Source organism: Apodemus sylvaticus, chromosome 9 (assembly GCF_947179515.1).
Source record: "Apodemus sylvaticus chromosome 9, mApoSyl1.1, whole genome shotgun sequence".
Lineage (NCBI taxonomy): Eukaryota > Metazoa > Chordata > Mammalia > Rodentia > Muridae > Apodemus > Apodemus sylvaticus.
Window position 1 is genome coordinate 2,302,932 of NC_067480.1, and position 18,930 is coordinate 2,321,861.

The 18,930-nt window shown below is 46.1% G+C and overlaps 1 protein-coding gene across 1 annotated transcript in view; it reads left to right on the top strand.

The window, feature by feature from the left end:
* Window positions 1–9,017: 9,017 nt before the first annotated feature.
* The window catches only part of Emilin2 (elastin microfibril interfacer 2), a 56,883-nt gene continuing 46,970 nt past the window's right edge, over window positions 9,018–18,930 (top strand). The window contains exons 1-2 of the mRNA XM_052192579.1: window positions 9,018–9,469; window positions 9,922–10,044. Of these exons, the coding sequence (XP_052048539.1) occupies window positions 9,315–9,469; window positions 9,922–10,044 (278 nt within the window). The 5' untranslated portion in view covers window positions 9,018–9,314. The remainder of the gene's footprint in view (window positions 9,470–9,921; window positions 10,045–18,930) is intronic.

Genomic DNA, 18,930 nt, shown 5'->3' on the forward strand with positions numbered 1-18,930 from the left:
CCAGAACTAGCCAATTATGTTAAAGACCTTAATAGCACCCCCCATCAAATGTGTACCAGGCTAGATAACCCCTTCTTATCTCTATAAATAGCTGCTTAAAATTGAACTTGGAGCTGCTCCCTCCTGTTCTCCTGTATTGACCCAACCTCCGTAGTCTCCTAAGCTGGACCTTGTAAATAAGGAAACTAATGTGCTTACATTGAAGTCAGCTCCTAGTTGGTCTTTGGGGTTCTTGAATGCTTCCTGGCACAACACGGGACAGGGTTTCTTTGTGCAGCTCTGGCTATCCTGGAATTCATTCTGTAGACCAGGCTGACCTTAGAACTTATAGAGATCTGCTTGCCTCTGTCTCCCCAGGGCTGGAACTAAGTGTGTGGGTCACCACCACCCTTCCCAGAATGTTTTACAGGCCAGCCTGAACAACATAGCAAGATCCTATCTCAAACAAAACAAAACAAAACAAAACAAAACAAACAAACAAACAAAAAAACAGAAACAAAATGCACACACGTTTGGCCTCTGAGTATCAATGGAAGAGTTTGCCAAGCATGGGCAAGGCCCTGAGTTTAACCCACAGCACCACAGAAATTAAAAAATATGCCTTGATATTATTATTACATGTGTAAAGTTTCATGCAGCATTTCTTCTTCTGAATTCTGGACATTATGGATGGTTCAAACAAGACCAAACAGAAAAGCAAGACGCTTGACTTGGTTCCATCCCAGTCCTTCCTGATCAATGGTTCACGTTGCTCGTACTCTGTCTCTGTTTCTCCAACAGAATCCTTGCAGATTGGGTGTTTTACTATTCTATCCTCTGGTTAGGGGACAGCATTAATCAAGGGAAGAGGAAACCAGGTCTGCATTTTTCCTAGCATCATGTTACCTAATGCAACATATAATGCAAAAGATTTCCTTCATGTTGCATCTGAACAAATCCTTTTGGGGGGTGAGGGTGGGGCATGCCAACAGAACCTGGGCCTCCTGCATGCCAGGCAAGTGCCCTAACGCCCAACTGCATCCCCATCCCTCAGCGAATCTTACCCAGACACAAACTTTGTTACTTTTTCCTCTTCCCTCACTTTCACTGAAGTATAATTACTCCTTGTTTACAGACTCTCACTACTCAATAAAGTTTACTGACACAGCATCCTAGGTCCTCTGGAGTGAGATATGTGCAGGATGTGTGTGTATGGCGGTTGTGGGGAATCTGAGTCACTTTTGCAAGTGTTTCCAGCTGTGCTCCAACAGGCATCGCCTCCTGCACAGAGTGAGTAAATGCTCTCTCTGGTAAATTTGGAGTCACTTTTTTGCACTTTTGTGCAAAAATTTTGTGAAATTTTTTACAAAAAAAATTGAGTCAAAATAAACATTGGACTTTGGATACAAAATGAAATGTTGCAGGATATTTGTGAGATTGTGTTATTTACTAGAAAAACTTGTTTTTAGTTGTGGTGTGGCTCAGCCAAGGGCTTTCCATGAGGGAAGTATCACCTTGATTTCTTGTTGCTGTGATAAAATACTCTGTCAAGCAACTTGAGGGAGAAGGTGTTTATTTTGACTCATTCTTCCAGAGGGGTAGAATATTGTAAACAGGATTAAATTAAAGTCAACCATAGGTCAAGGGGTGGATCAAGCAATCAGCTGACAGGAAGTGAACATAGGATTATTAAGAAAAAAACAGAGAGTAAGAGGGAATCAGGAGAATGGATAGAGACTCTCAGGAAGTAGAAGGGAGGGATATTCAGTTTGTAGGAGGTTTCATGAGAGAGGGGATTCCTTGTGGGATGTCAGCTAGGGAGGAAGGTCAGCTGGGAGCTTTCTTTACCTCTCTGAGCTAGCAGGATTTCACCTCAGCACCTGACTCCCAAGTCTCCATTAGTAAAATGAAAATGATCGAGATTTTGTTACAAAAACGATGAAGCATGTGAAATTATCTTCTATAATGTTTGACTTTTCTTTCTCAATTGTGCTTTGTTAGTGATGTCACTGTTTACGATGGTAAACAGTGCAAGTTTACCAAGTGCCAAGTGTAGTGTTGACTGCTGTGTAATATTCCCGAGCACCAGAAGACTGTGCTGTGTATTGTGGATGAAATAGGTTCATACAGCCAGGAAGTGAAATGATGTTGGCTGTGAGCTCAGCATGAGGGAAGCAGCTCTTATCACCTTGATTTCTGGTTGCTGTGATAAAGTACTCTGTCAAAAGCAACTCGAGGGAGAAGGTGTTTATTTTGACTCACTCTTCCAGAGGAGTAGAGTCCTTCATGGTGAGGAAGACAGGGCAGGAACAGTGGGCAGGAATGTCTCGTTGCACATCCAGATGTAGGAAGCAGAAATGAAAGGAAGTAGAGGGGCTGGAGAGGTGGCTCTGTGATTAAGAGCACTGCTGTTCCAGAGGTCCTGAGTTAAGTTCCTGAGTGACAGTGGACACACATGCCTAATAAATAAACAAATCAAGAAAGAAAAAATGAAAGAAAGAAAGGAAGGAAGGAAGAAGGAAGGAAGGAAGGAAGAAGGAAGGAAGAAGGAAGGAAGAAGGAAGGGGAGTTGTCTGCGTGACCCACTCCTGGCGCCACCAGCTAGAGAAAAAGTGGTCAAACACCTGAGCCTATAAAGGATATTTCATATTTGAACCACAGCATACATATTTTGTTGTTAGTAATAGACACAAAGTAATATATGTATGTATAAGCTGACGGTAGATTGATTGATTGATTGATTGATTGGCAAAGCCTTGTGCCTGGAGACTTGTAGGAACCTAAGCCTATGTGTCTTCTGGGCTCAAGTGTTAAGTACTTGCCAGTTCTGGGTAGCTGGCAACTTCCTTGGTAAGTACACTGTTTCACACAGTCTGAACAGTGAACTGGGCTTCTCCCCCATTGCTCCCCAAGGAAAGCCTAGCTTATGGAGACTAGCGCCATATTCAACGGAATTTCTCAGTGAATCTGAAGCTCAGTGAGTCAGCTAGACTGGCTGGCTAGTAAGCCCCAAGGATTCCCATCTCCTCTTCCCTGGTGCTGGGATTATAGGCATGTGCTGCTGTGCCCTGATTTTTGTGTGGGTACTGGAGATCAAAACTCAGGTCTTCTTGTGTGCACAGTAGGCACTTTATTAAGTGGTCTAACTTTCTAGTCCCAGCATCCTGGGCATTTGAAGTGTGTGTGTACTCTACATAGCTCTCATCTGGAAAGATGATTGGCATCAGCATTGGTCGACACAAGAGAATGTTAAAGTCCTTAGAGCTTGTTACAAATGAGTTTCCGTATCTGATGTGGGGACCCTATACTTGCTGTTCTGTCTGCCATCGGTTTGCATATGGTCGGGAATTCCCCCAAATAGGTTCACTTTGCAAAGCAGGCAAGGACAAACCGGATGCTAACTTCATTGCATGAACACCAAATGCTTTTTCCTCTTCTCGACTTCCTATGGCTCGAATTCCCCGGGTGTCAGCATAAATTACATGAGGGCACACACCCCTGATACAGTTTTAAAGTTTTTTCCTTTGCTCTGTAGTCTTCAAGGACTTGTCTTCCCATCATTAGACAAGCAGAGCAAAGATACAGAAAAGACACCTTAAAGGAGACCAAAAATTTGGGCAAAAAGTACTGAATTCCAGAAAGTAAAGGGTTAGATCTGGGAGCCCAAGAGCTTAACCACATCCTATATGTAAATTAACTCATTTTGTGCTCCAGACTCTGGTGACTGAGATGGGAGATGTACCAGCCTGATACAGCTTAAGTAATCTTCTCCCACCTCCTTCTCTCAGGAAACTGAGTGTCTGGGTTTACTGGGGAGGTCTGACAGGCTCTCTGATCCCATAAAAGTGCTTTGAAACACCACCTGATGTGTGCCTTATTTCACTTAATTAAAAAAAATGCTTTATTTAACAGTTGTAGGTCATCCAATGGGCTAGGTGATGGTTATCTAGGACCCAGCAGCAAGGTCAGCCCAAAGTTCAAGCCTGTCTTTCTAACTCCAATAGGGTGAGAACATCACCCTCTCCTCCGGGGCCTTTGACATTTCAGATGGTAGAGTGACTGATGTCATCATAAATTCCACACACACCTGCATGCACGCTCCCTGGGAACCGGTCCTGCCCAGCACTTTGGTTACTCTAGCCATACTGATGGGCTCCACGTGCCTCATGTCCGTGATGGCAGTGATCCGGCAGAGAGGCTCATTTTATTTTTAAAAAAAAATATATTTTATGCCTGTCATTGGTGGCACATGCCTTTAATCTCAGCACTTAGGGAAGGCAGAGGCAGGCAGATCTTGGTGAGTTTGAGGTCAGCCAGCCTGGTCTACAGAGTGAGTTCCAGGATAGCCAGGGCTACACAGAGAAACTCTGTTTCGAATATGTGTATGTGTGTGTGTGTGTATGTGTGTATGTGTGTGTTTGCGTGTGTATACAAAATATGATGTGTGTGTATATAAAAATGTGTGATATATATTTATATAAAAATTGAGAACTCCATAGAATGGATTTTGATCATATCCCCATGCTTATCTTCTCTTTTCCAACTTTACACCTTGGTTTTAAAAATAACCCACCAGGGCTGAAGAGATGGCTTAGCAGTTAAGAGCACTGACTGCTCTTCCGAAGGTCCTGAGTTCAAATCCCAGCAACCACACGGTGGTGGCTCACAACCATCCATAACGAGATCTGAGATCTGATGCTCTCTTCTGGGGTGTCTGAAGACAGCTATGGTGTACTTACATATTATATAGCATATATATATATATATATGCTTAAAAAATAAAATAAAAAGAAATAACCCACCAAGTCCAGTTTGTGCCATCCATATATTCTTGGATGTAGGGCCATCTCCTGGAGCTTCCAATCTACAGGGGCCAAACTTAGAGACCACTGGCCCTCTTTCTCCCAGAAGCCATGCGCAGTCACTATCTCTTCAGCCAGGGGTGGGGCTCATGCCTTCTTCCTGTTCCATTCTGGCAGGCACCGTGGCTACTCTGAGGTCATGAGGGTAGTAGTCCTTGTCTTGTCCAGAGGACACTGTTTTACTCAGGCTTTCTCTGCCTCTGGTTCTCTTTCTGTCCCTTCCTCTGAGATGGGTATCAAGCACCTTGTGTTATAACCAACAAGTAAATGAAGATATATATATATATATATATATATATATAGTGCTAAGTGTGGAGCCCAGGGCCTTGTGCCTGCCATAGAAGTATTCCACCAGTGATACTCCCAGGCAGGAATGGGTTTTGCAACGCTGTTTCATCTTGGATTTTTAGGGCTGAGGGGGTGCAACTTGTAGAGTGCTGCTTTACATTCCTGTGGCTCAAACTTCAACCCACACAAATAAAATTCATCTTAGATTTTTTGCTTTGGGTTAACTGATCCACCAACCAAAGGTGCAGGGAATTATGGGGGTACTTTCATCTTAAACTCATAAGACATTCCACCATACTGTTAGCATAAGCTGGGTTTTGAGAACTCTGAGGGTCAGCAGCAGCAAGTGCCAGAATCCAAACTTGCAGTATTCTGCCTGCTGTGTTTATGCTATTGCTACTGCTGGAACCAGATGACCTGCCCAATTGCTTTGTTTTGTTTTTGCTTCTTTGTTTGTTTTTCCAGACAGGGTTTCTCTGTGTAGCCCTGGCTGTCCTGAAACTCACTCTGTAGACCAGGTTGGCCTCGAACTTAGAAATCTGCCTGCTTCTATCTACCAAGTGCTGGAATTAAAGGCATGTGCCACCACCACCTGGCTGCTTTGTTTCTTAATGTGCTTAAACAAAGTTCTGTTTCTTGTGAAAGGTCCTTTTAGCTCCCGAGTTTGTGGCAACTCCCTGTCTGACTGAAAGAGAAAAGAAGCTGTCCTTTCAAAACCCACTGAGTGCTGAGGGTTCTTCTATCTTCTTGGGGAAGCCCTAAGCCAAATATGCAGTGCCTCTGTTTGGAGGAGCCTGGGTGATAAACATGGGCTGGCTCAAGGCCTGTCTGCATGGTGCGCCCACTCCCCTCTGTGCACAGGAATCGCCTGGAAGCTCTGTAAATTCAAGCCTCCTCACGGAAACCAGTAATTCTTCACAACACCTAGCATGTAACAGATTCCCAGAACAGCAGAGTGTAGCACCACAACCCTGTAATTCCAATGTTAGAGGCCAAGGCCACGAGATTAAAAACAACTGGGGCTTCACTCAATCTCATAAACCAGCCAAACAAAATGGCTTGCACATAACTGGTGCTCAGAACAAAATGTATCTACCGAGAAACATCATTTTTTGCTGATTAAGTACAGTTGTCTCTTGGGGGAGGGTTTTTAGGATTGCTTCCACCACCCTTGTGGTTGATGAAACCTTTGAGTCTATAAGACCCTTATATAAAGTGGCATAGCATTTGCCTCTAACCTGAGCCAAGGGCCCCAAGCAGCTTCAGATTACTTACGATCTACTATGTCATCTATATAAATCAACTTATGATTTACAATGGAAATGACACTTAGAATACAGCGTTGCTATGTTGTGTTGTTTAGGGACCAGTTACAATAGCATATTTAATACAGGCCCAATTTTGCCTTTTCAGGTATTTTTTATGGTATGATTGGTTGCATGTCCCCACAGGGACAAAAGCTGATTGGTCAGTCTGTCATCTCAAAGCAGGGTCGACTCTCTAAGTCCTGAATGGCCTCCTGCTTTGTTTTGTTTTCTGTGTTGGAATTGAACACATGACCTTACATGTGCTAGGCAACATTGTACCACTGAGTTGTACGCACAGCACTTCCTGGAATGATTCTTATTCAATAAAAAAAGCAATTTTTGTCACCAGGTCAACTCACTTCCAAGTTTGAGAATTGCCTACACTAAAAGCAGTTGGCATAGGGTATTGAATCCTTCAATGCTAGCACTTGGAAGTCTTTATGAGTTGGAGGCCAGTCTGGTTCACATAGTAAGTTCCAGGCCAGGGCTACATAGTGAGACCCTGTCTTAAAAAAAAAAAAAAAAAAAAAGGAAAATTGGGGCTGGAGAGATTGCTCAGTGATTAAGCGTATATACTGAAGACCCTAGTTTGATTTCCAACACCCATATCAGCCTGCTCACAACTTCCTGTGACTCTATCTCCAAGGAATTCAACACCTCTGGCCTCTGCAGGTACAAGCACTTTTATATGCAAGCACACACACACACACACACAAACACATACATACACACACAAGCACAAATGAATACACAAGCACACACACATACACCCATATACACATGCACACACACACACACACATATGAACACATACACAAACACACACAAGCACCCATAAGCACACAGGCACACACATATGCACACACACATACACACACAGGCATGCACACACACATACCCCCCCCACACACACACACAAGCTGCTGGCTGTAGATGGACATAACTTGTGGGTTGCCCCCTATTTTCCCTTTCACTTAGTCTCCATTTCTAGACTCTATCTTCCCCATGACACTCAATGGACAAAATGGAGGTTAGAGCAGGGTGACAGAGAAGTCAAAGAGAAAGGCATAGATCGGGTTACACGGGACAGCCTTTTATCTCTGTTATTTCTCCCCCAGTGGCTCTTTTGAAGGCAGGATGACTTCAGTCCACTATTTGCATAATCTTCCACTTCGAAAGTTCATGAACAGATTATGTCCTTACATGGTACAATTTTCTACTTTGGGAATTTTCTTTCTTCAATTTGCAAATCAAAAAAGACCCAATAAAACCATCAAAGCAAAGCATATGAGAAAATAAAACAACCAGTGGCTTCATTTAGTTTTATCAAAACATAGCCAAGGTCCCCTGTCCCTCCAACCCACAGCCAACAGTGTCATGTTAGTTCACAGGTACAGCAGTGAGCCTAGGCTTGCCGACTAGGGAGTGTGAGAGCAGCAACTAATCTCAGGAGAATAGCTCTCTCTCTCTCTACCCTCTAGAATGCCTCTCCTTAGCAATATGTAGCCTAGGCTAGCCTGAGGTGAGTCTCCTGCCCCAGCTTCCCGAGTAGAACACCACACCCTCTGTGGCTGATTCTGTGGAGTTACTTCAGTCAGGCTGTAGAGAAATTGGCAAAGACCCCTGTAACTTTTGAATAGGCAGAAACATGACCAACAAAAGGAGTGAGGGAAGTATGGAGGGAGGAAAGGATGGAGGAAGGGAGGGAGGGAGAGAGGAGAGGCAGGAAGGCACCAGCAGTATCTGAGCTATTTAGATGCAAAGACAAAAATACTATTATAATAAATGGTCTTTTATAAATGTTTACCCGCACATACATGTGTGTGTGTGTGTGTGTGTGCAGGCCAGAGATTAATATCTTGTATCCTCTTGCCAATTGCTCCCTCTGACTCTCTCTCTCTCTCTCTCTCTCTCTCTCTCTCTCTCTCTCTCTCTCTCCCTCCCTTCCTTCCTCCCTCCCTCCCTCCCTCCTCCACCCCTTGAGACAGGGTCTGTCAGTGAGCCTGCAGCCTCAGGGATCCTTCTGTCCACTTCCTTAGTTCTGGGATTACAGGTTTGTGAAACCCTATCCAATTTTTTATGTGGGTGCCTGAGGATCTGAACTCATGTTTTCATCTTTGCACAGCATTTTACCGACCGAACCATCTGCCTTTAATACTGATAAAAAGAGAAACATCCGAACAGGACATCTTCTCTCAAACACTGGAGTAGCAAATGACAGTTTGCAGCTGCAGGGAGGCAAGCTGCAGCGCCCACTGTCTAGCTGCAGCCCGCACATTTGGAAAGTTCAAGGAGCAGCGCACTGGCTGTGCCTAGGAGAGGAGAGCTCCTGCGTCCCCAACTTTCCGCCCAAGACCTTAAAGATTGTTGGGTAGATGGCGGTTGGGCCTCAGAGGAAGAAATCCAAGCTAAGACCCCCTGCGTAGGTCCCCTGGGGGGAAACAACTGATGGAGCCAGGCTTCTTGCCGGAGAGAGGCCCCGGGGATCGAGGTGGGGACCGTCCGACGCTCACTGCACTTCCGGAGGGGCTGGGGGCGCGCTCTTTGGAAGGTGAAAGGCGGAGCTGCTGGCGTTTGGGAAGAGACCAAAGGAATGTGTAATTGGAAATTCTGTAACCGAGACCCGGGTTCCTAACCCTTTGGCTCTCCCCCCTACCCCAGAACCCCCTGCCGAGAGGCGAATGGCCGAGAGATGGTGAAGGGAAGAGTCACGTTTTGGAGAGGGAAGTGAAATAAAGAGGGCGGCACCCGGGGGGACCTGTGCGTCATTGAGGGACCGCGGAGCGGCCAGTGCGGAGGCGTGGGGGCGAGGAGCCGGAGGGGCTGCCGAGCGCCCAAGCCCGCTGCCCGTTCCCGCGGCCCCGCAGCCTGCAGCCTTATGGGGCTCAAGATGTGTCAGGAGACCCCGCCCCGACCCCGAACACCCAGCCGCTGGACGCCCGCCCTGCTGGCCCTGCTGGCCCTGGGCAGCGCGGGACTCTGCCACGCGAGCTCGCAGCCCGGGTACCACGCGAGGCCCAGTGCCAGAAACAAGTAAGTGTGCGCCCCCTTATGCTCGTCCCCAGCCCTAGAGTCCCAGATCCTCGGCGGTCACTCCCGAATCCGCCCGCGGGCTCCGGAGCTGCCCTGCCAATGGCGACGGGCGGTAGAAGAGAGATACCCATAGGCTTTTGGGGCGTCACCATCCCCGGGTGAACATGTGCTCCCCACCAGGCGCCCTGAGCATCCAGAAGCGGACCCGGGCAATGGGGATCGTCCGGCAGAACTACGGGATCTGCAGCCGAGCCCGAACACTAACACGTCCCGGAGCGTGGGCTTGGGGATCCTTGATGTTCCAAAGACACAAGAGGCACCCCGGGGTGGCAGTTTTGGAAAGCTCCTGCCTTCGGCGCTGGTGACCGCCAACTTGTTGGGTCAACGTCCACCCCACCCCCCTTCCCCGCATTGTTCTCCAAGTTTACCCAACCCTTTTCTCTCTACTCCAGGAACTGGTGCGCCTACATCGTGAATAAGAACGTGAGCTGCACGGTGCAGGAGGGAAGCGAGAGTTTTGTTCAGGCTCAGTACAACTGTCCCTGGAACCAGATGCCCTGTCCATCCGCTCTGGTGTAAGTCGGGGAGCACGAGGGTGGAACGGGTGGGTGAGGTGGAGCGTTGGGCTTCAGCACGTAAGGAAATCTCTTCCAGACCCTCTACAAAGTCTGAGAGCTGCAAGGCTCACAGTCACGCCGGACTGTATAAGAGTGCTGTTTTGCATGAACCTTGAAGATGCGCAGAATTTGGGAGTTTGTGGTTCCCTAGGCCACAGGAGAGGATGAACAAAGCCCCCACCCCCATCTCTCTCTCCCTCTTTCAATTTTATTACTAACATAAGGCAGCTGAACCTAATTAGATCCATATTGTATGTTCTGGGTTGCATAGGGATTCTAAAATGTTTTAAATGAAGGATTAGCTGAGAGGTTTGACTGGTTGGAGTTCTGAAGTAGGTGAGTTTTGTCCCAACTATCCTCTTCAGCGTTATGATTTTCTAAACAAAACTCCTCAGGTTGCTTTAGAACATTCATTTTCTTCTTGCTAGAGTTGTGGATTCATGAGGCAGATCTCAGAATGGAATAGCCCTTGAAGATGAGCAAAACAGTTAACCATCTTTTTGCTTGTAAAAATTCAAGCATCTTAAAAAAAAACGGGGTAAATAATTTGTAAGTGCAGATTCTCTTTGAACACGTTGTACTTATTCAATAGTGATCAGGAAGGTCTTTGAGTTTTTGTGGAAGCCGGATCTCAGGAGACCGCTGGTGTGAATAAAAGACTGTTGAGGACACGTGATTGTAGGGATTGTTTCCACTAAGAATAAGTTGTTTGTCTTCGAGCACATTGTCAGTGCTGCACAGAATGGTCAGTGGTGGGCAGTTCTGTCTCTGGCCAGGCTCAGGACAGGCTGAGCTTGTGTCCCCAGCAAGCTGCTTCAGGGGGCAGGGAGCAGATGAGGCTATAGACACTAGGTCACTGGGTCCCACTCAGGCTGTGTTTGGGAGCCACAAGTAGGGGTGGAGAGTTCCTGGGAGGCAAAAAGAAAGTTGTACAAAGTTGCAGAAACGCAGGGGAGTTTCTTTTTAAGACATAGGGGAAACAGCTGATACAAACTCCCTGGCCTGCACAGAGATTCAGAACTGTCAACCTGCCTTAAATTGGTCTGTATTTCGATTTAGACTTCACAGTCCATGGGTAGCTGCTGGTGACAGGACAGCCAAGTGAGGTTTTTACACTGTGACAGAAACACAAACCAAGTGTTTAACACAATCGGGAAGGGTTTGCTTGAAATTTGAAGTGGATTGTCATCCAGGACAATTCCATTCACTTTTCCCAAAACCTATATTTTGTATTTTTCTATAATCTCAAGTCTTACTATGACACTTCAGAGATAAATTTTTCATTAAAAATAAAACTTAAGAGGGGTGGGGTGGGGAGATGACTCACTGGGTAAAGAGTATTTGCTATGCAAGCTTGGGGCCCTGAGATTGAATCCCTAGCACCTGCACTAGAGATGGTGACTGCCAGGCCATCTCCCCACTATGAAATGGTGGAGAGTGTGGGATGGCTACATCCTGCTTGCTACCAGCTGAGCTCCAGGTTCAAAGAGAGTCCTTGTCACAAGAGGGTAAGGTAGAGAGTAAGAGTCTCTGCTTCCACAAGCACCTGCACATGTGCACACACACACTGAATACATCTATACATGTACACGAACACTGAACATACCTATACATATGGGCTGAACATACCTTGCACACATGTGCACACACGCTGAACATACCTGTACACACATGCATACACATTAAACACATCTGTACACAAGTAAACACATCTGCACACACAAGTACACACTGGAACATATATAATACATGCATGCTCACATACATATATACATACATACAAGCATACGTACATATATAGAAATTTTGTTTCTGTGGGTAGTTTTTTGAGACAGGGTCTTACTGTGTAATCCTGGTTGGCCTCAAACTTAGATATTTGCTTGTCTCTGTTTTCTGAGGGGCTGAGATTAAAGACACACACCAGTATACTCAGTGATAATTGTGGGGTTTTTGTTTTGTTTTGTTTTGTTTTTTATTTGGGCATTTGAAGCAAGGTTTCCTAAGTAGACTGAAATTTACTATATAGCCCAGGCTGGTCTTGAACTCAAGGTAATCATAACTTGACTTCTAGAGTGCTGGAGTTATAGACATGAGGCTCTACTCCCTGCTTTGCTTTTTGTTTCAAAGGAGATTTGGGGCTGGGGATGTAGCTCAGTCGGTAGAGTACTTTCTTGGCATGAACACGCCATGGCTCATCCTCCAGCCATGGTAGTGCACTCCTGTCATCCGCAGATCTGGAATTCTTACAGTGTGGAAAGGCTCCCTCTTGGTCCTAGGCTGGCTTTGGGTATACATTTTGGGAGACATGGAATTCTTCCTGTGAGATGATTGGGCAACTGATGTCCCTGGCACTGAGTCTGACCTACATGCTCTGTATTAGCTATTTTTATAGCAATCCCTGAGAGTCATTAGGAAGAGTTCAGCTCTTTCCTTTTATTCCCCAGCCTCAGCCTCTTCCTACTCCGTCAACGCAAATACTCAAATAGTTCCTATTGTCTAAAAGTGTCTAAATCCTGTGTGTGTGTATGTATGTATGTGCTGTGTGTGTATGTGTGTATATGCGTGTGGTATGTTTGGTGTGTGTGTGTATATGTGTGTGGTATGTGTGCACATGTATATGTGTTTGTGTGTGTGTGTGCATGGTGTGTGTGCACGGTGTGTGTATTTGTGTATATGTGTGATGTGTGTGTATGCATATGTGTTTGTGTGTATGTATGCATGGTGTGTGTGTGTGTGTGCACGGTATGTGTGTGTGTGCATGGTGTGTGTGTGGTGTGTGTGTGTGCATATGTGTTTGTGTGTATGTATGCATGGTGTGTGTGTGTGTGTTTTTTTGGCCCCCTCTTAGGTGGGAATGAAGAAGCAAAGGCCTGCTGTATCTTACTCCTGTCCTAGAGCTCATGTTTGACTGGATGCTAGTAGAAAATGACTGTGTTTCTCCTCTGGATGGGACTACCAATCCCTGCTTTCATGCACCTTTCCTGCTTCATGGCAGAGATTCCAGATAGTTCCAGGACCTTCTGCTGGACCAACAGCTGTTAGCAGTTGTGGTATCTGGGGGTGTCCTTTCCATGGCCAGGATGTCCGGGGAGCCCAAATGCAAGCAGTATGTATTTGTTTTGCCTCTCAGCTCAGGGCTCAGGCTCTCTGGGCTGGGAGTTTTCTGGTTTCCCACAATATCAAGAGACTGGGGTTGTCAGCACCTACCCCTGCCCTTACCCTTCTGGCCAGCCTATTTCCTCTCCTTTCCTTGCCCTTGGCACTTTAATCAAAGTATAATTCACATGCTGTAACAGTCACCTTGCAAAGTGCTCCTATCTATGTGTTATGGCATGTGTCTACAGTTGTGTAGCTGTCTCTGTAACCAAGGAGGAAACAGTTCCTGTTGCCTGTCACCTGCCCCAATACCTGCTAACAAATGTGCTGTCTTCTCTGTCTATCTAGAGGAAGGTGATACAAATGGATCCTTTTGACATTAACTTCTTCTACTTAGCATGAGACCATGTGCGTGCGTGCGTGTGTGTGTGTGTGTGTGTGTGTGTGTGTGTGTGTGTGTGATTTCTGGTTTTCTGGTGTTTTAAGATAGGGCCTCTCTATATGATCCTCCTGTGGCCTTGAACTCTCAATTCTCTGGCTTCAGCATCCTCAGGGGTGGGTCAGCATGTGTGTCCCACCATGCCTGACTCGATTATTTATTTTTGAGATGAGGTCTTACTGTGCTGCCCAGGCTGAAAGCTTAGACTTAATCCATTTGTTGCCTCCTCAAACTCTTGAGTATCTTTGCCTACAAGAAAAAGCAGAACACCTGGCTTGTTGGGGTTCTTATTCATCATTCATAGTTGATGTTTTATTCCATTTGTGAATTAGAGGTTTTCATTAAGAGCCAAAGGGTAGACATCTAGGGTGATGTGGGTCAGGCAGCCTGTGTTCAGGGTCACTGTTAGGGAAAACTTGTCACTGGAATTGTAGGGATGCTGACAGGCTGTATGAGTCCTAGACCGTTCGTTAGAGCCTTTGAAATGTCCAGAGTCAGGTATCTGTGGAAACTCTCTTTGAAGCTCTCTGGGCTTATGGTTTAATTCTTCCCTTCAGTTGTAGTTTGGACATTCAAACTTTGACCTTTAAGATAGCGGGCTGGAGAGATGGGTCACAACCAAAAATATAAGATAGAGCATAGCTTTGATGGTCTTTATATTGCTGTTACAAACCTGAATCAAACCTGATATTTAGCCACATCTGTTCTGGTGAAAGATTCTGACAGCTTGCCTAAGCACTCAGAGTCCAGAGTCTGGTTCTTGTAGCAGAGAATGCACACACAAATACTAGAACCAAGCATTTGGTGGTACACTTGGAAGTGGAGGCAGGAGGGTCAGAGGTTCAAGACCGTCCATGAGAGTTTGAGGCCAAGTTGGGCTATGAGACCTCATCTCAAAAATATAAAAATGGTGTGAAGCAATAGGCTCAAACACTGAAGAGCACACACTGCAGGACACTTCAGTTTAATTTTTAGCTCCTTTGTTGGGTGGCTCACAAGTGCCTAGAATTTCTGTTCCAGGGGCTCTGACACTCTTCTGATCTCCAAGGACAACTGCACTCATGTGCATATATAACTACACAGGTACCACCGCGTATCCATAATTAAAACACGCATGCATGAATGCATGCATGCATGCAATCACACATACAATCAAAAACAAGCCTAATGCTACAACTTCGCCCCTGAGATTTCTGACCTCCATGCTGCCTGCCCACTTTGGAGGCCAACGTATCACCCCATAAGACCTCAGTCTGTGGGGTATGTTAGGGAGGATCAAGGATATCAAACGGATGGAAGTTTGTCTAAGGACTATGATTCCAGACCACAACATGGGTCAGGGTTCCTCTGCCCAGCTTGCTGGTCAGTCTGGTTCTTCCAGAACCTGTTCTTGGGGATCTTCTGACTTTCCCCATTTTGCCTACAAGTATGGCCATCAACGCTTCCAAGTAAGAAAAGCTAAGGCTGAGCCTGTTCTAGCCCTGGCTATGTAGGGTGTTTCTCAGTGACCGTAGGCAGGTGCCTAGCTTTCTGTCTATGCTGAGAGGTCAGGTAAATGGAGAGATGTTCTCCCAAAGTCCCTAGAGGCTACAGTACGTGCTTCCCAGGGTCCTACACCTCAAATTTAGAAGTGGTTTTTGCCTTCTTTCTGTTATATAGTAGCCTTATAGTGCCATAGAGGAGTAAGGACTTCCTTCCTGCAACCTGGCTTAGGATGCTGAGTGAGGCTCAGGAGAACCCGGAGAGACTCAGCTGAGGGCAACTCCCTGGTTCGTAGCCCTTTCTCTTAAGGAAATGATTACATTCATCTGTACTCTCTTCTGGTAGCTTCCGGTCCCTGCATTGGGTAGGAAGGAAATCAACATCCAAGAGAATTTCCACCTTCTTTATGTATTTGGTAGGAATGGGGTAGGTGTGACTATGCAGGGCACTGAGTCAGGGTCAGAGAACAATTGCAGGACTTGGTTCTCTCCTTTCTGCCTTTGTGTGGGTACTGGGGAAGGAAGGTTGAACTTAGGTCATCAGGCTTGGTGGCAAGTACCATTACCTTAGTGAGCCATCTTACCCAGCCCCAGAACATTTCTAAGCCCTGGAATCCAAGAACCCATGCATCGATGCTCATGACTGTTGAGGGGTTCTGTCACTCTGTCCCTGGTTAAGATTTGTTTTTTTATGTGTGTGGGCATTATGTCTACAAGTGTATACATGTACTACTCATGTGCCCAGTGCCCGTAGAGTCAGAAGAGGGCATTGGATTTCCCCAGAACTCGAGTTGTGAGTTGCCAGGTGGGTGCTGGGAGGTAAACCTGGGTCCTTCACAAGAGCAGCAAGTGCTATGAACCACTGAGCCATCATCTCTCTCTGGCTCTTGGTTCTTGTTTGGTTGTTGTTGTTTGGTTTGTATCCTAGGTTGACTGGTGGAGGTCCTCTCCTCTCTTGGTCTCCTGAGAACTGGGGTCTCTGTTTTTTTTTATATTCTCATCATCCAGCTTTAAGTCAAGAATGAGAGAGAGGGGCAGGGGGCTGGTCTTTGTTTCTATGAGAATGGGGAGATGTGGAGATGGTGGTGGGTTGGGGTGTGTGGCTGCTGTGGAGAATTTGTGAGAGAGATGGCCTTGGAAGTAGGGACCCAGGCAGGATGCAAGGAAGGGTCTGCTTCTGTCTGCCTGAGTTTAGCCTCCTTTCTGCTTTTACTGTATTTTTTTCTTTTGTAAGGATGCTTGTCTATATTAGATGTTAGTGTTCTCCCCTCCACCCTCTGCTCCTCCCCTCCCCTCTTCTGCTAAGGATTGGCCTCAGAGTGTTCCATGTGCTAGATGAATATTCTACCATTGACTACATCCCCAGCACTATTAACTCCTTTTAAAAAACACACATACAATGATAAGCCCCAAGAGGGATCTGGGTGGAGTACACTCAGAGCCTGTGTCTGCTGGGGAAAACGTACACCAGGAATCTGCAGCAGGTGTTGGTTCTGAATCAAGTTCCAAGACACTTCTAATCATCAGATTCCAAGGGGGAACAGATGGTCATACAGTTGCAAAGAAAGTTGTCTATTAAGGACCAGTTCTTGCCAGGAAAAATAGTTTATTTTTGTTTTTTTTCCCCCTTCCCCTACCAAGTACAGGATGCATAAGGCTAAAACAAAACTCCAGACAATTCCTTACACAGTCATCTCCAGGAACACAACCCATCCAGTTTAGAGGGGGGATCTCCTCCCCTTTTACCTGTTAAACATTTGGCACACAGTTGGCGGTTCAGAGCCTTGCTCCTTAGCACTGAATCATCTGCAGAAGGCTGAGCTGGTGTCAGAGGACACCTGTCAGGGAGTTGGAAAGACCACACATTTAAACTGGAAGGTCGCATGGCTGCTGTGGAGTCTTTTGGGGGGCTCCCATCCTCCAGCCCTTTTGTATCCTCCTATAGAATTCAAGATTGTCTTCCAGGCTTCTTGCTCCTGTGATTGGAAAGTTCTTTCCAGAGTACCATAGTTCTTCTTCTTACCAGCTCAGAGTGGATAGGACACAGACTGGGGTCTCAGGAAAATGACTTTATAGTATAAGACCTTGGATTCAATCCCCATTGTCAACAAAACAAAACTCCAAACTTCTGTGTTTCCCTTCCTAACTTTTTTGGTTTTAATCTTGGAGATAATGAATACAAATTAAATAGAAGCCTTTGTTTGTTTGTTTGTTTGTTTGTTTGTTTGTTTCAAGACGGGGTTTCTCTGTATAACCCTGGCTGTCCTGGAACTCACTCTATAGACTAGGCTGGCCTCAAACTCAGAAATCCACTTGCTTCTGCCTCCCAAGTGCTGGGATTATAGGCATGCACCACCACTGCCCAGCAGAAGCCATGGTTTAAAAAAAAAAAAAAAAAGCAAAAACTGGCTGGGCAGTGGTGGCATAGACCTTTAATCCCAGCAGCTGGCAGATCTCTGTGAGTTACAAGTCAGCCTGGTTTATAGAAAGAATTCCAGGACAGCTAGAGCTATACAGAGAAACCTTGTCTCAACCAAACCAAAGCCAAACAACCAAACAACTCCCCCCCCGCCCCTCCCCCAAAAGCAAAATAGCAGCAACAAAGGAGGCAGAAAAAATAGTCACCTCTTGTTGGAGTGTTTTACTTTCATTTATTAGTCTTTCTCTGTTGACCTTCACTGACACATAGTATTTGAGTTGAAATACTGAGGTAGCAAGAAAAGGGTAGGTAGGTGTGGGCATGGGTGTAGGAGCTGGTCTTGTAAGGAAGCTGTGATAGGCCTCCCAGGCCAGGCTCCCCAAGGTGACTTCAATCCAAGCATGTGGATGGCAACTTGTGCTGGCGAAGAAGATAGGAGGCTTGGTAGTGGCCTGAGCTTCCAGATACTACCTTCGCCACCGTGCTCTGAGGCATAGTTAAGTCACCAGGCACCTAAGGCGCATGTTTTTTTCTGGGGCTCAAGGGCAGAGAGCTGTGTCAAGGAGGCCCACATGAGGAAAGCTGTTCTGGCTGGGAGGACTTTGAAAACCTCACTGTCACAAGAATATGAGACACACCTAGCCAATGATTGCCTGGTGGATATGCATTGGATTTGTGTGCCCTGAGGCTGCTGCCTGTGAGGGCTGCTGTCTCCACAGCCTTCAGAGCTGAGGGTCTTGCTGACTTGGAGGAAGACTGGAATTGCTCAGGAGAGTGAACAGCTGAGTGGCCTGAGATAATAAGGAAATGGTGTGCTGGAGAACATCTTTTTTAAAAGTATTTGAACCTCAGAGGTGCTGGGCACAGAGCAAGCCCTGGGGTTCACAAGGGAGTGCACAACAGCAGGTACATAAGGCCCCTCCACAGGTATGTATGGCTGATTCTGCAGTGTCGAGGACCTGAGATTAATACACCTTAGTTGGGATGTTGATGTGGTCTGCAAGTGGGGCTCTCTAGGTGATCGTCCTCCACCCACTGAAATGTTGTACATTGTTTGGTTTTTGTTTTGGTTTACGGAGCTGGGAATTAGATCTGGGCTGTGCTACACATCAGCTATACCATGGCGGTACACACCCCCGGATTCTTCAGGAACCTCCCACATATGGAGGACATTAAGTTGCGCTCATGCTTGCTGAGCTCATATAATGCAGTAGGTAAGAGTATAACAGTCACACCCTCCTTCCCAGGAGGATTTTAAACTTTAGGCTGATAAACTGCCAGTATGCAGATTGCTTCCAGTCTGTCACAGTGTCCTGATTCATCACATGACTCTTTCTTTCTTTCTTTCTTTCTTTCTTTCTTTCTTTCTTTCTTTCTTTCTTTCTTTCTTTCTTTCTTTCTGCGTTAGT